At 41.8% G+C, this 14,050-nt stretch overlaps 1 protein-coding gene across 1 annotated transcript in view; it reads left to right on the forward strand.

Moving 5' to 3' along the window:
- Nucleotides 1-2,535, forward strand: part of LOC109933116 (dedicator of cytokinesis protein 7-like) — a 185,117-nt gene extending 182,582 nt beyond the window's left edge. Inside the window, exon 46 of the mRNA XM_048613977.1 lies at nucleotides 1,314-2,535. Coding sequence (XP_048469934.1) covers nucleotides 1,314-1,470 — 157 coding nt within the window. The 3' untranslated portion in view covers nucleotides 1,471-2,535. The remainder of the gene's footprint in view (nucleotides 1-1,313) is intronic.
- Nucleotides 2,536-14,050: the final 11,515 nt, after the last annotated feature.

Raw genomic sequence — 14,050 nt, forward strand, 5'->3', positions numbered from 1 at the left:
TGATACAGTGAGCTATTTCCCTTCAGTGAAATCAGTAATTAGGGACATAGATTTAAAATAATTTGCATTGGCAGCAGGATTAGAGGAGACCTGAGGAGTAATTAGTTTCACACAAAGTGCAGTGGAGGTCTGGAATTCACTGTTTCAAATGCTGGTAGGGGCAGACCCCCTCATTGTGTGAAAATAATGAAGTGACGAAACCTGTAGGACTGTATTGAGTAAGAATTTGAAAGTGGGATTAGGAAATAGGATTTAGGAGTTGTAGTAAGCCATTCAAGTCGTTCAACTATTTGATAAGATAGTAGCTGATCTGGTTGTAGTCTCAATTCTAACTTCCTTTCTCCATCTCCCCCTCCCCTCCCCTTACCCTCGACTACCTTGTTGATTGAAAATTGAACTGAGCTTTGAATAAATTCAATGTCCCCGCCTCCACAAAGGAAGAAAACAACGCAAACTAACAAGTCTTTGAGCGTCAAAAATTCTCTGAATCTCCGTTCTAAAAGGGAAACTTCTAAATCTTAACCTGAGTCCCTCATTCGAGTCTCCCCCACAAGAAGAAGCATTCAATTGGATGCAAAAACAGAAATTGCTGGAAAAGCACAGCTGGTCTGGCAGTATCTGTGGAGAGAAGTCAGAGTTAATGTTTCAGATCCAGTGACCCTTCCTCAGAACAGTAACCCTTCCTTAGACTGAATATCTCCCTATAATTTGTCTATGGCCATCTTTTATTCTATAAATTTTTCATGTTTCCATTAACAGTACTTTATAATTCATGAGTACTTTGGAACGTTCTAAAGTCACGAAAGATGATATAGAACTTCAGCTGCTGGGTTGTACTACTCAATGATGGGATCTGTTTGGTAATGCAGCAAATACTACACTTAGTCTTGCTGTCCCTTTGTTGTGCACAGTTAACCCACCCTCCCATTTTCTGATCCTGTCTGTGTCCCATCAAATTATCTCTCAGATCTGAAGGAGGTCATGAAAATGATCTGCAGTAAACTTTTCTCCCTCAACCACATGTACTGCACCCCTTGCCCTCTCTTCTCCAAACCTGTACCCCCACTCTCACAAAGGCTGTGTTGCTGACCTGCCAGGCGCTTCCAGGGTTATCGTTAAGTGTTGCTTTTCCAGCAACAGCAGTATTTTACTTTTTATCTGCATGCAAAAGGACAATCTATTAGACCCTCAACACACAGACTAACTAACTAATCATTCATCCCCTTTTCTGTTTGTAAGAAGGTGTTGTACACATCTTGACTGTAATGGTGTAGATGTCGGTGAGTAACCTCTCTCTCTTTGCTCTATTGTAGATGTGAAGACGCCTTGAAGAAAAACAAAAGCTTGATCACGTCCGAGCAGCTCGAGTATCAGCGGGAACTCGAGCGGAACTATGAAGCTCTTGAGCACAACCTGCAACCATTTATTAACCGCAAGATCCCACACCTTTACGTTATGACTCATTTATAATCACCCGAGGGGATGGGAAATATATTTTGGAAGCAGGCCAAGAACCCTATAACTGTACAGAGTGACACTCCTTGGAACGATATTACTAACTGTTTACTATTCATTTTGTGAATAGTTATCTCGTGTAAGAATAGAAAATGTATTTATATATCTGGTGGAATGTGTTAAAAGTTTCTTCACTTACACTTGACATGTGAGCCTTGCCACGACATTCTGCTAGAATATCTGGGAGGATTTATTTTTATTTCCTGAAATTCTTTGCTATTTGTCTGTCTCTCTGGGCTGACAGACTCTCCCGTTGCTTTGACGAATGGATGTTCAGCAAAAAAAAAGAGTTTACAAACTGAGTTGATGTGGTCTCATGAGTGACAATAAGCCAATTCTCTGTTTACATAACCTTTTGCAAGTAGAAGTCAGAGATGGGGTGATGCCATTGGCTTTGTGCTGAAAACACTTAAGTCTGTTCCCCCAAATGTCAAAATTGCTTGATAACAAATACATCTGCATCTGAGTCTGTCCAGTGTTGTTTCTCCCCCTGCATTTGAATCCAGCATGCAAGCTCCAAGACCTGCTGAGCTTTTCCAGCAATTTCTGTTTTTGTTTCTGATTTCCAACATCCGCAATTCTTTCGGTTTGTTAATGCAAGCTCCAAGATTGCCTTACAGGTTATCGTCTTATCTGAGTTTCACATCTCCTAAAGTACATGTTACCTACTCAGCTGGATGCAGATTACTGTGTTTGGTGTTCTGTCTTTACATGTTTCTCAGCTCATTTACGCCCGTACAACCAATGATGAAACCTTTAACATCAGACAATTGTCCCCGAACCTTCACACAAGCAGATGGAAGGCTAACATTGAATGAGAGAGAGAGAGAGAGGCTTAGCACATCAACATTAGAAGTAGGTCTTGACAAGATTTTTAAAAGGAATTGGGAGAAGGCATTTGGCAAGGGAATTCTACAAAACAGAGTGCAGCCAGTTTGGAGGTTCAAATCATTTTCAATAACACGTGAATAGAAACGAAATGGGACTTTAGACTGAGAAGAAGTCATAGTATAATATTTATGTTCAAACACATGGGTCATGAGCTGTGGATCAGTTTCCCTGTGGAGTTGGTGTAGAAAGGGAACCTTGGTCTTTCTCTCGCACATGCATGCAAGCGAAAAATACTCAATATAAACTTACCTTGCCAAAATTTATTTCTTACATTTCCTACAACACGTTTTAAAAGATAAACTGAGCTGGAGTGCGAGGAGAAATATTTGAGTAATTCATGACCATGTGCAACTGACATGCTGGGAATTTCTGTAGATTGCACATGCTCAGCTTGCTACAGCTGACCTCTGTGAGAGACACAGTTCAGAAGAAGGACTTGCAGGTCAAGCTGTTCTGAGAGGCTGAACTCTCAAATCGAACATATTCTCTGCAGCTGATTGTTTCTTCACACTTTCTCTTTCAGTTCTGCAGAAACCCCACTAGGCCGCAAGGAACTGATTGCTTTAACTTACTGAATGGACACATTGGTGTGTACCAGCACGTTGACAATTCAGAAGTCCCGTACATGATCACATGGTGTCTGGAGAGTATTATTAACCAATACAAACAGATCTGGGAAACTTTGAGTTTCCTGTTGAGTTCCTGTGTTCCCTGTTGAGTTAACAGCCTATAACCAATATCTCACTGAAACTGAAAGAACTCTGGTGGCTGGGGTGAATCATCCAGCTGTCGCTATCACCAGAGGGGCCTCCTCCTTCACCCACTACTCTCCAGGCCTTAACGAAAAGAAAACAAAGAAAAAAATGAAAGAAAAAGAGCCAAAGTAAAAAGAAGAAGAGAAAGAAAGCAAGCAGGAGTGGACCAGCCCTGGGCTCAACCCTGTTACTCTGCTGCCATTTTGATTCTTTTTGTTTGAGGAGCAGGCCATCTGAGTGAACAGGGCAACTGGTTGTTTCTTTGACTAATGAGTGAAGTGAAGACATTCTTCCTCAGATCAGTTTTATCCCTTCATCAGATATTCCTTAGTTCCCAACTCACCAACCTGGGGAAGCATCCTATTGTATTCACTCTGTCACCCTCCCTACTATAAATTATGGCAAACATGACCTTTCTTTATTCATTGGATATGGGCATTGCTGGCTTGGCAGCATTTATTGCCCATCCCTAATCACCCAGAGGGCAGTCAAGAGTCAAACACTTTGTTGTGGATCTGGAGTCACATGTAGGCCAGGCTACCTAAGGATGGTAGTTTTGTTCCCTAAAGGGCATTAGTGAACCTGATGGGTTTTTCCCCAACAATTGGCAATGGATTCATGATCAGCACAAGAATCTTAATTCCAGATTTTTATTAATTCAAATTCCACCATCTGCCATGGCAGGACTTGAACCTGGTCTGCCAGAACATTACCTGGGTTGCTGGATTAAAGTCCAGCAATAATACCACTAGGCCATCACCTACCTCTGAGACAGGAGAATAGAATACAGAGTCTGGGGAACTCAGAGAGATTGTGAGAACTACATGCAGAGACAGTGAAAGACCATGGAAAACTGCACAGAGAGAGTGAGAGACTGAAGAACCATGTCTCTGGGATATTCATTGGAAAGGACCATCAGATGCAAAACATTGTCTAAACTTTCAATCTCTGTAACAGCTCAGTTTTACATAATACATAAATTACAGCAAAGCTCCAGATAACTGCAAACACCCAGTTATTATTCAGTCTTTGTCCGTTAACTCTGAGGCTCTCCTGTTTCCCATTCACTGGCTGCCTTTTTTGTTCAATTCTGAAATTTGAAATAACTCTGAACCAATTTTCAGCTAAAATCTAGCTCACCGTGGTCACTGGGGTAGATAATTCTGCAGTCACTATGTATCATTATCCGATTAAAAGCTGTAAAACCAATAAAACTTTTATTTCTATGACTATAATTCAAGAAATGGTAACAGGCCCTAATTATTAACAAAGATTATTTTGCCTCATTCATATGAATCAATCTACATGTTAAAATTACAAGTGTAAAAGTGAAGCATGCATTGAGCCCATCCATACTGTGTGACAGTTCTCTGGCCTGTGAAAAAATCCAGGTGAGGTGCTCCCATGCCTTGCAATGTTTATTGGTGTAATTCTGCCCCCTTTTGGAGAAGATGAGCAACAACAAACATGAAAAGTGATATCCACAATCCAAGCTGCCCCAGGGCTCTACTGCTTTTCATTGCTGTTGAAATACCCAGGTTCCCTTCATTGAAACAATCAAGTCTTTCAATGAAATTTGCTTGGTACTTCTTTGCATCGGTTTCTGTGCCTGGATTGCACTGGCCTTAGTGTGGCGGAAGTAAGTTCAATAGTAACTTTAAAAAATGATTTGGATAGATGCATGAAAAAGGGAAAAAAGTTGTGGGGCATTGGGGAAATAGGAGACTGATAGCTATTTCAAAAAGCTGGAAGGCAAAATGGGCTGGATGGCGTTCATGTGTTGTGATTCTGATTAAAGATTGAGGTTGAAAGAGAAGGAAAAGTTAAAGATGAAATAAATATTTTCTATAGAAATACTGGGAGAGTGAGATGAAAATAATGTGGAGGAAGATTCACTTTGTATTTAACTCAGTGCTGTTCCTGCCTTGGGACTGTTTGATGGGAACAGTGTCGAGGGAGCTTTACTCTGTGTTCAACCCCATGCTGTACATGTCCTAAGAATGTTTCAGTAAGGAGGGATTATTGCTTTCAGTTTTTGGAGGTGACAGTGGGGTTCATTCTGTCTCTGAATATCACAGCCTGTAAGTGTGATTCATAGAGTTTATTTCCCAGTCTTTGATTTGTACATGACAGTTAGATTGCGTCACATATAGATAGGGTGATGAAAAAGACATTTAGTATGCTTGCCTTCATTGCTCAGTCCTTTGAGTATAGGAGTTGGAAAGATAAGGTGAATAGCTTAGTGCTTAGCTCACTTAGTGCTCGGGGCTCGGATGGGGCAGAGTTTGTAAGGAGCATCCAGGAGGGCTTCTTGAAACAAAATGTAGATAGTCCAACTAGGAAAGAGGCCGTACTGGACCTAGTATTGGGGCGTCTCAGTAGGGTAGCAGCTCGGGAACAGTGATCACAATTCAGTAAGCTTTAAGTTACTGATGGATAATGATAGGTGTAGTTGTCAGGTGAAGGTGCTAAATTGGGGGGAGGCTAATTACAACAATATTAGGCAGGAACTGAAGAATGTAGATTGGAGGCAGATGTTTGAGGGCAAATCAACATATTGTATGTGGGAGGCTTTCAAATGTAAGTTGCTGGGAACTCAGGACCGGCAAGTTCCTTTAAGGATGAAGGATAAGTATGGCAAGTTTAGGGAACCTTGGATAACGAGAGATATTGTGAGACTAATCAAAAAGAAAAAAGAAGCATTTATCAAGGCTGGGAACATACGATGCAAGGGTGGAATACAAGAAAAGTCGAAAGAAACTTAAGCAAGGAGTCAGGAAGGCTAAAAGGAGTCATGAAAAGTCATTGGCTAACAGGATTAAGGAAACTCCTAAGGCTTTTTATACATATATAAAGAGTAGGAGGGTAGCCAGGCAGAGCGTTGGCCCACTCAATGACAGGGAAGGGAATTTATGTGCGGAGCCAGAGGAACTAGGCGAGGTATTAAATGAGTACTTTGCATCAGTATTCACCATAGAGAAGGACTTGGTGGATGATAAGTCTTGGGGAAGGATGTGTATATAGTTTGGGTCATGTTGAGATCAAAAGGGAGGAGGTGTTGGGGGTCTTGAAAAAACATTAAGGTAGACAAGTCCCCAGGGCCTGATGGGATATACCCCAGAATACTGAGAGAAGCAAGGGAAGAAATAGTTGGGGTTTTGAGGGAAATCTTTGTATCCTCACTGGCTAAAGGGGAGGTCCCATAGGATTGGAGAATAGCCAATGTTGTTCCTTTGTTTAAGAAGGGTGGCAAGGATAATCCAGCTAATTACAGGCCAGTAAGCCTTACATCAGTGGTATGGAAACCATTGCAGAGGATTCTTCAAGACAGGATTTACTCCCACCTGGAAACCAATGGGCGTATTAGCAAGGGGCAACATGGTTTTGTGAAGGGGAGGTCGGGTCTCACTAACTTGGTTGAGTTTTTTGAGGAAGTGATGAAGATGATCAATGAGGGTAGGGCAGTGGATGTCGTCTACATGGACTTCAGTAAGGCCTTTGACAAGGTCCTTCATGGCAGGCCGATACAGAAGGTAAAGTCGCACAAGGTCAGAGGTGAGCTTGCAAGATGGATAAAAAACTGGCTCAGTCATAGAAGACAGAGGGTAGCTGTGGAAGGGTGTGTTTCTGAATGGAGGGCTGTGACTAGTGGCGTTCCTCAGGGATCAGTGTTGGGACCTTTGCTGTTTGTAATATATATAAATGATTTGGAGGAGAATGTAACTGGTCTGATTAGTATGTTTGCGGATGACACAAAGGTTGGTGGAATTGTGGATAGAGATGAAGGCTGTCAAAGGATACAGCAGGATATAGATCGGTTGATGACTTGGGCAGATGGAGTTTAATCTGGAAAAATGTGAGGTAATGCATTTTGGAAGGTCTAATCCAGGTGGAAAATATACTGTAAATGGCAGAACCCTTAAGTGTACTGATAGGCAGAAGGATCTGGGTGTACAGGTACACAGGTCACTGAAAGTGGCAATGCAGGTCGAGAATGTAGTCAACAAGACATGCAACATGCTTGCCTTCATTGGCCGGGGCACTGAGTTTAAAAATTGGCAGGTAATGTTGCAACTTTATAGAACCTTAGTTAGGCTGCATTTGGACGTTTGTGTTCAATTCTGGTCATCACACTACCAGAAGGATATGATGGCTTTGGAGAGGGTACAGAAAAGATTTACCAGGATGTTGCCTGGTATGGAGGGCATTAGCTATTGTTCTCACTGGAACAACGGAGGTTGAGGGGGGACCTGATAGAGGTCTACAAGATTATGAAGGGCATGGACAGACTGGACAGACAGAAGCTTTTTCCCAGGGTGGAAGAGTAAGTTACCAGGAGCCATGGGTATAAGGTGTGAGGGGCAAGGTTTAAAGGTGATGTACGAGGCAAGTTTTTTACACAGAGGGTGGTAGGTGCCTGGAACTCACTGCCAGGGGAGGTAGTGGAAGCAGATACTATAGTGACTTTTAAAGGGTGTCTTGACAAATACATGAAGAGGATGGGAATAGAGGGATACGATCCCCGGTTAGGGGGTTTTAGTTGTGATGGGCAGCATGTCAGTGTAGGCTTGGAGGGCCGAAGGGCCTGTTCCTGTACTGTAATTTTCTTTGTTCTTTGTTCGAAAGTCTTTTCCCTGGGATGGGGGATTTCAAGACAAGGGGATATATTTTTAAGGTGAGAGGAGAGAGATTTAAAAAAGAAATGAGGGACAATTTTTTTTTTACACAGAAGGTGGTTCATGTATGGAATAAGCTTCCTGAGGAAGTGGTGATTGTGGGCAAAGTTACAATGTTTAAGAGACACTTAGATAAGTCCATGAATAGGAAAGGTTGGAGAGATACGGACCAGGGGCATGCAGGTGAGACTGGGTTAGTTTGGGATTACATTCGGCATGGACTGGTTGGACTGAAGGGTATGTTTCCAGGCTTGTATGACTATGACTATGATTAAAAGTGATTCTACATAAACATCTTACAGGAATCAAAATTGCACTAGGCAAGTGACCTTTCTGATGCTATCCACTAATGCTGCTTTCAGCCACATCACTAGAGCAGAAATCGTATCTGCGCTTCAATGTCATTGATGCTTTTTCAAAATCAACCAGCAGGAGGCAAAGCTAAACTTGGAAACTTTCTGAAGGATTCAATTTTGTGTACGGTCTTCTACTGTGCTATGTTCAGATTTTGAAACAATGCGGACTTGGTAAAGTGTTGTTTGGATGAGGCTAAATTGCAGAAAATTTAAGACTTTGAGGTTGTGAAATGGTAACTGACTAAAATGAGATTTGAGGTGCTGAGTATTTTGAATGCTTTCTCCTCTGCAGTTTTTAGTGAGAGAAGAGAAAACCCTTTCGGATGATACAGTTATCAACTCATCATTGTCCTCCCCACTACAGGCATTCAGTTTTGATTGTGGCTTAGCAGCAAATTCCAGCAGGTTTGTTAGAATCTGGTTTCCATCTGATTCCCAATTCCTGTGAGAACAGCCAAGAATTAGCAATTAGCAAGAGCTTTGAAATTGGTGCCACTTATGGAGAAATATCAGGATGGCAGCTCTCCATAGTACTGGCTGGTGTGACTAGATAATTTCTGGACCTCGTGTTCAGAGTAAGATGAATTATATTAAGTTGCATAGAGGTTAGGCAAAGAAAATGTAGCAGGCTTTCATGAAAGGGAGGAAATTAGGCCACTTTGGAATACTGCGTTCAGTTCTCACACTATTGAAAAGATGCTGTGAAACTTGAAAGGGTTCAGAAAAGCTTTACAAGGATGTTGCCAGGGTTGGTGGGTTTGAGGTATAGGGAAGGGCTGAATATGCTTGGGACTATTTTCCCTGGAGCATTGGAAGCTGAGGGGTAACCTTATAGAAGTTTATAAAATCATGAGGGGCATGGATAGGATGAATATCCAAGGTCTTTTCCCAGAGTGGGAGAGTCCAGAATGAGAGGGCAAAGGTTTAAGGTGAGAGGGGAAGGATTTAAAAAGCACCTTTGGGGCAACTTTTTCACGCAGAGGATGGTGCGAGAATGGAATAACCTCCCAGAGGAAGTGGTGGAGGTGAGTACAAATACAACATTTAAAAGGCATCTGGATGGGTACATAAGTAGGAAGGATTTCGAGGGATGTGTGTTAAACAATGGCAAATGAGACTAGATTAATTTAGGATGGATATTATCAAGTTGGAGAGGGTTCAGAAGAGATTACCAGGATGTTGCCGGGTATGGAAGATTTGAGTTATAAAGAAAGGCTGGGACTTTTTTCACTGGAGCGTAGAAGGTTGAGAGGTGATCTGACAGAAATTTATAAAATAATGAGAGGTCTGGATAGAGTTAATGGTAGTTGTCTTTTCTCTAGGATGGGGGATGTCAAGACTAAGGGGCACATTTTTAAGGTGAGAGGAGAGAGATTAAAAAAAAACATGAGGCAAATTTTTCACACAGAGGGTGGTTCGCATGTGGAATAAACGTCTTGAGGAAGTGATGGATGTTGGTACAATTACATTGTTTAAAAGCCATTTGGTTAAATACATGAGTAGGAAAGGTTTGGAGGGATATGGGCCAGTAGCAGGCAGATGGGACTGGTTTAGTTTGGGATTATGTTCAGCATAGACTAGTTGGACTGAAGGGTATGTTTCCATGCTCTATGACTCTATGATATCTGGTCAGTATGGACGAATTGGACTGATGTGTCCATTTCCATGCTGTACAATCCTATGACTCTATAACAGTGTCAAAGGATCTTTATTCATTGCCATATTCAAAACAACATCAATCTGCATTTATATAGCAACATAGCAAAATGTCCCAAAATGCTTCACAGGAGCATGGTCATACTGAATTTGACATTGAGTCACATGATGCATTATTACCGGAAGTGGCCAAAGACCTGGTCAAATAGGTAAGTTTTACAGGGGAGAAAGATAGAGAGGATTTGTGAGGGTGATCTCATGATCTTACTGAATATGGGCCAAATGGCCTAATTCTGCTCTGTAGGCAGCTATAGGCTCTAATGGAGTGATGACAATGGGCAAATGCAAAAAAGCAGAGAATTGTGGGAGTGTAAATGTATTGCATATTTGTAAATATTTGGAATTTTGCAGTGATACAAATTGATGGATTGGTTAAAGAAAATACAACCAAATACCTCAGACGGACATAAGTGGCATGCAACAGCCAGACTCCATGCTCAGAAATCAAGGGTCATAGGTCACATCTAACACTCAATTCATCGCCTCCCTTACTGTGAGTCATACTAGGCAAGCTGTAATAATAAAGAGATTCCATATGATGCCAGGACCCTGTCGGCAGGTCATCATAAACCCAATCAATTGGCAATGACTTGTCCATTGTGCAGGAAGCTGTGGCAAGGGAAAAAAGTATTACACAGGAAAGTCTTGCTGGCAGTGTCCCTGTTTACAAATCAAAACATTCAGAACCAGTGATCCAGTGAGAGTAGAAGACGCTGGAAACGGGTCAGTGAGCATCTGCTGAGAGAGAGGGAAAGGAACAAGGGTAAAAATACAGCCCAATTGACCTTTCATCACTTCCTCTGAGCATTTCAAGCAATTTCTGTTGGATCCATGTCAATAATCCTTAAGAAAATGTTTATTATTAAGAAAACCCAGGTGAAGGGCTGAGCTTTAGAAGGAAAGATGCTCAAAGTAATGACTTGATGGACTTTTAGTGTGGACTTTTAAAACTATGTTTTAGATGTCAGGTTTGGAAGAAATTAGTTGGAAAGGGCCATGTCTGTGATTGGTTGTAGTTGAGTGGTGACTGGAGGCTCTGATGAAATACATATAAATAACATGGGCAACTCTGAATTTACATATGAAAAGAAGGGGGGCTCTTGGTCCAAGGACATTGTTCATGGTGCTACTGTCCACTTCAGAATTTAAACTCCTGACTAGGTAAAGCTGTAAATTGGCTAGGGGTGGCAGAGTTTAGAATCCTTGGAGATCCTCCACTGCTGACATAAACCTTGAATTTTCAATCATTGCAGCTAACACCTCTGACTTGTTTCTGTAATTATTCACCTAAAGAACTGACTCAGTGCTAAAATCATAACAGCACTGGAGGAGGCCTTTCAGCCCATCCATTCCATCTGGCTCTCTGTTGAGCCATCCAATCAGTCCAATATCCTAACTCTGTCTCAGCCACTCCATAAACTTATATCCATCAACTGCCTACCCAATTTCATTTTGAAATCATTCAACATCTTCACGTCCACTATTATCGTGGCAGTGAGATTCTGGGATATTGTCATTCACTGTACAAAAAAGCTGTAACCTCACACTGTCGAAAACTTCAAATCTGCACCCCTAGCCTTACCAATGGCTGGTGGGAGCAGCTTGTCTTTGTCAGTCTTTACTAAGCCTGTTGTAATCTTGCGCACCCCTATCAAATCTCCCCTGACCTCCTTTGCCCCAGAACAGGTCCAGCTACTCCAACTTAACTTTGTAGTTAAAATCCTTCATCCATGGAACCATTCTGCTAAATCTCTTTTGCACCCTGTCAAGGACCCTCACATCCTTCCTAAAAAGTGTGTGATCAGAACTGGACAGTGGCTAGTTACCAAAGCTCAGGCACCAACTATACACTAGTTTGATCATCACTGAGCACAGATCAGATCATTCTCTGACAAATGCCCTCCTATTGTCAAACCGGGGAGGGGGGTGATGTCAGGTAGGAATCCACAAAATCTCAGGAATGATGGGTCACCAATGCTGTAATTAGGCTGAGAATTTTATTAAAAAGTTACTGACATCCAAAAGACTTCTATTCAAGTTGGTTTGTATTTGCTTAGTAGTTACTTGGTCTGCTTGGTACCAGCTCATACAGTCCAGGTTCAACTGAGTCCAGGATTGAACGCCAGCATGGGCCCATCACATACTGGAGAGCAGTGTGGATTCTGTAACAGGCACTTACTGTCTCTGGCTAGTGAATGGAGAAATCAGCCTGGGCTCCTGCTGGTGATCATTCTCCTTTGTGTGGGATATTAGCTGCAGGATTGCTGTTGATTATGGTCTCTGCCCCAACTATTTGAAGCATTTAGATTATTAGATTGTACATATACAGGGGCTGATTGGACAATGATCATGGCAGCCAAGCAAAGGCTGCAGCTGTGATTTGTGGGGTCAGTAAGCAATCTCCTCATCTGGGCCATGTGTCCCAATGCCTACATCATTCCAAGTATCGCTTGTGCATGCCTGCCACTTGTTTCTGAATACCTTAGTACCTGCCATCAAAGGGATATTGCCTAATACTTTGCTCACAACAGTCCCTTCTTCATTCTCAACTCCTTACCATCCCTTGTGTTAGGAGGTGCAGTACTGAAGCTATTTCAATACAGCACAGATAGGACAGCATGGGTTTATTAATGGGATTGAAGAACTGATGTATAAGTGTCAATGCAAGATGATGGAGGTTAAGAGTGTTATAGTAGGATCCAGTGTTCAATGCATCAGGGAATGATGATCTTTTGAGGTTTACTTTTCTGCTGACGAACATTAATTACAGCAACATTCAGAGGCATTGTCGTCCAACTCGGAGGCAGAGTGATAGATAAAACAGTAGGATTAATTTTAAAATGCCTGTGTTTGATCTTCAGAAAAACAAAGACCTGGTGAGTGTTAGATATACAGAGCTGGTCAGTTCATAGCAGTAAAGAGAGAAATCAGACCATCATGTTTTGGCTGTAGTAATTTTATTATAACTCAAGCCACCCTCCCAAGCCCCCTTTAATCTGCTGTCTGATGAAGGGTCACATAATTCAAATTTCATAACCTATATCATTTCCTTCCAGCACTCTCTAAACTGCTGTGTGCCTCCAGCATTTTCCGGTTTCTGTCTTCAGGTTTCTTTCCAGTAATTATCAGCTCAAAATCCAGACTGTCTCCGAAAATCAGCGTAAGGAGTTTAGTTTGATATTTCCACACCAGAAGTGTTTGATTGAAACCCTGAAGGGTTTGTGTTAGGCTGAGAAAGTCTAAGCTCAGTTGTATGAAGGCGCTGGTAAGAGGCTACTAGATTCTCAAGGGTGGGAATTGAAACCACAGTTGAATTAAACCCTATAGATATGATAGAGAAGGGAATTCTTTCAGGTGTCAGTACTGTAAAGGGGTGCTTTTGGGATTATATTGGGACTGTATTTTACCATGTGTTTAAAATCTTTCAACTTGTATTATATGTAAATTGGTTTATTCTATTTTATCTTCATGTGTTTTGTGTAACGAACTTCTGTTTTATTGTTAAAACCAAATGTGCAACAAAGCATGCTTCTGAATCAGTGAGAGACCACCTCATTAAAACCAAAACAAAGAGCAAAATATAAGCCAGATTTCAGTCTGAGCTCTGACTAGTCCAGTAATAGCATCAGTTGGAATCATAGCAATGATATTATGTGAGTGGTGAGGAGAAGGGTTCTGACCTCTTCTCTCATACAGCCTTGGCCACTGTGTTGCAGTTCAGTGAGTTGCAGTTCAGTGACTTGTATTTCAGAGCAATCCATGAGCCACTTAGAGGAACCCTTGCCTCTACCATCACTACCCCCACAGAACACACATTAACAACCAGTAAGTTAAAGCAAACTTTCAAGCTTAATTGCCTCAGCTGTATTGCCATCTTCACCAGTACCTGCTGCAATACTGAATATTAAAGTATTAAACCCATACAGGGGACGATTTGAAGTTTTTGAGCTGAGATGGACTCAGGTTAAAGCTGACCCCCACCCCTTTATTGATATAGTGTACACTCTCAGCTGGCAGTTATCATCAGTCATCAAAGCAACAAGGTCAGTCATCTCATCCACACATTGGCGAACTCATGGTTAACCAACTCACCTTCAATCAGAGAGGCTGACGTTTCGGGCCTAGACCCTTCATCTGATGA

The sequence above is a fragment of the Rhincodon typus genome, chromosome 29 (genome assembly GCF_021869965.1).
Source record: "Rhincodon typus isolate 14 chromosome 29, sRhiTyp1.1, whole genome shotgun sequence".
Lineage (NCBI taxonomy): Eukaryota > Metazoa > Chordata > Chondrichthyes > Orectolobiformes > Rhincodontidae > Rhincodon > Rhincodon typus.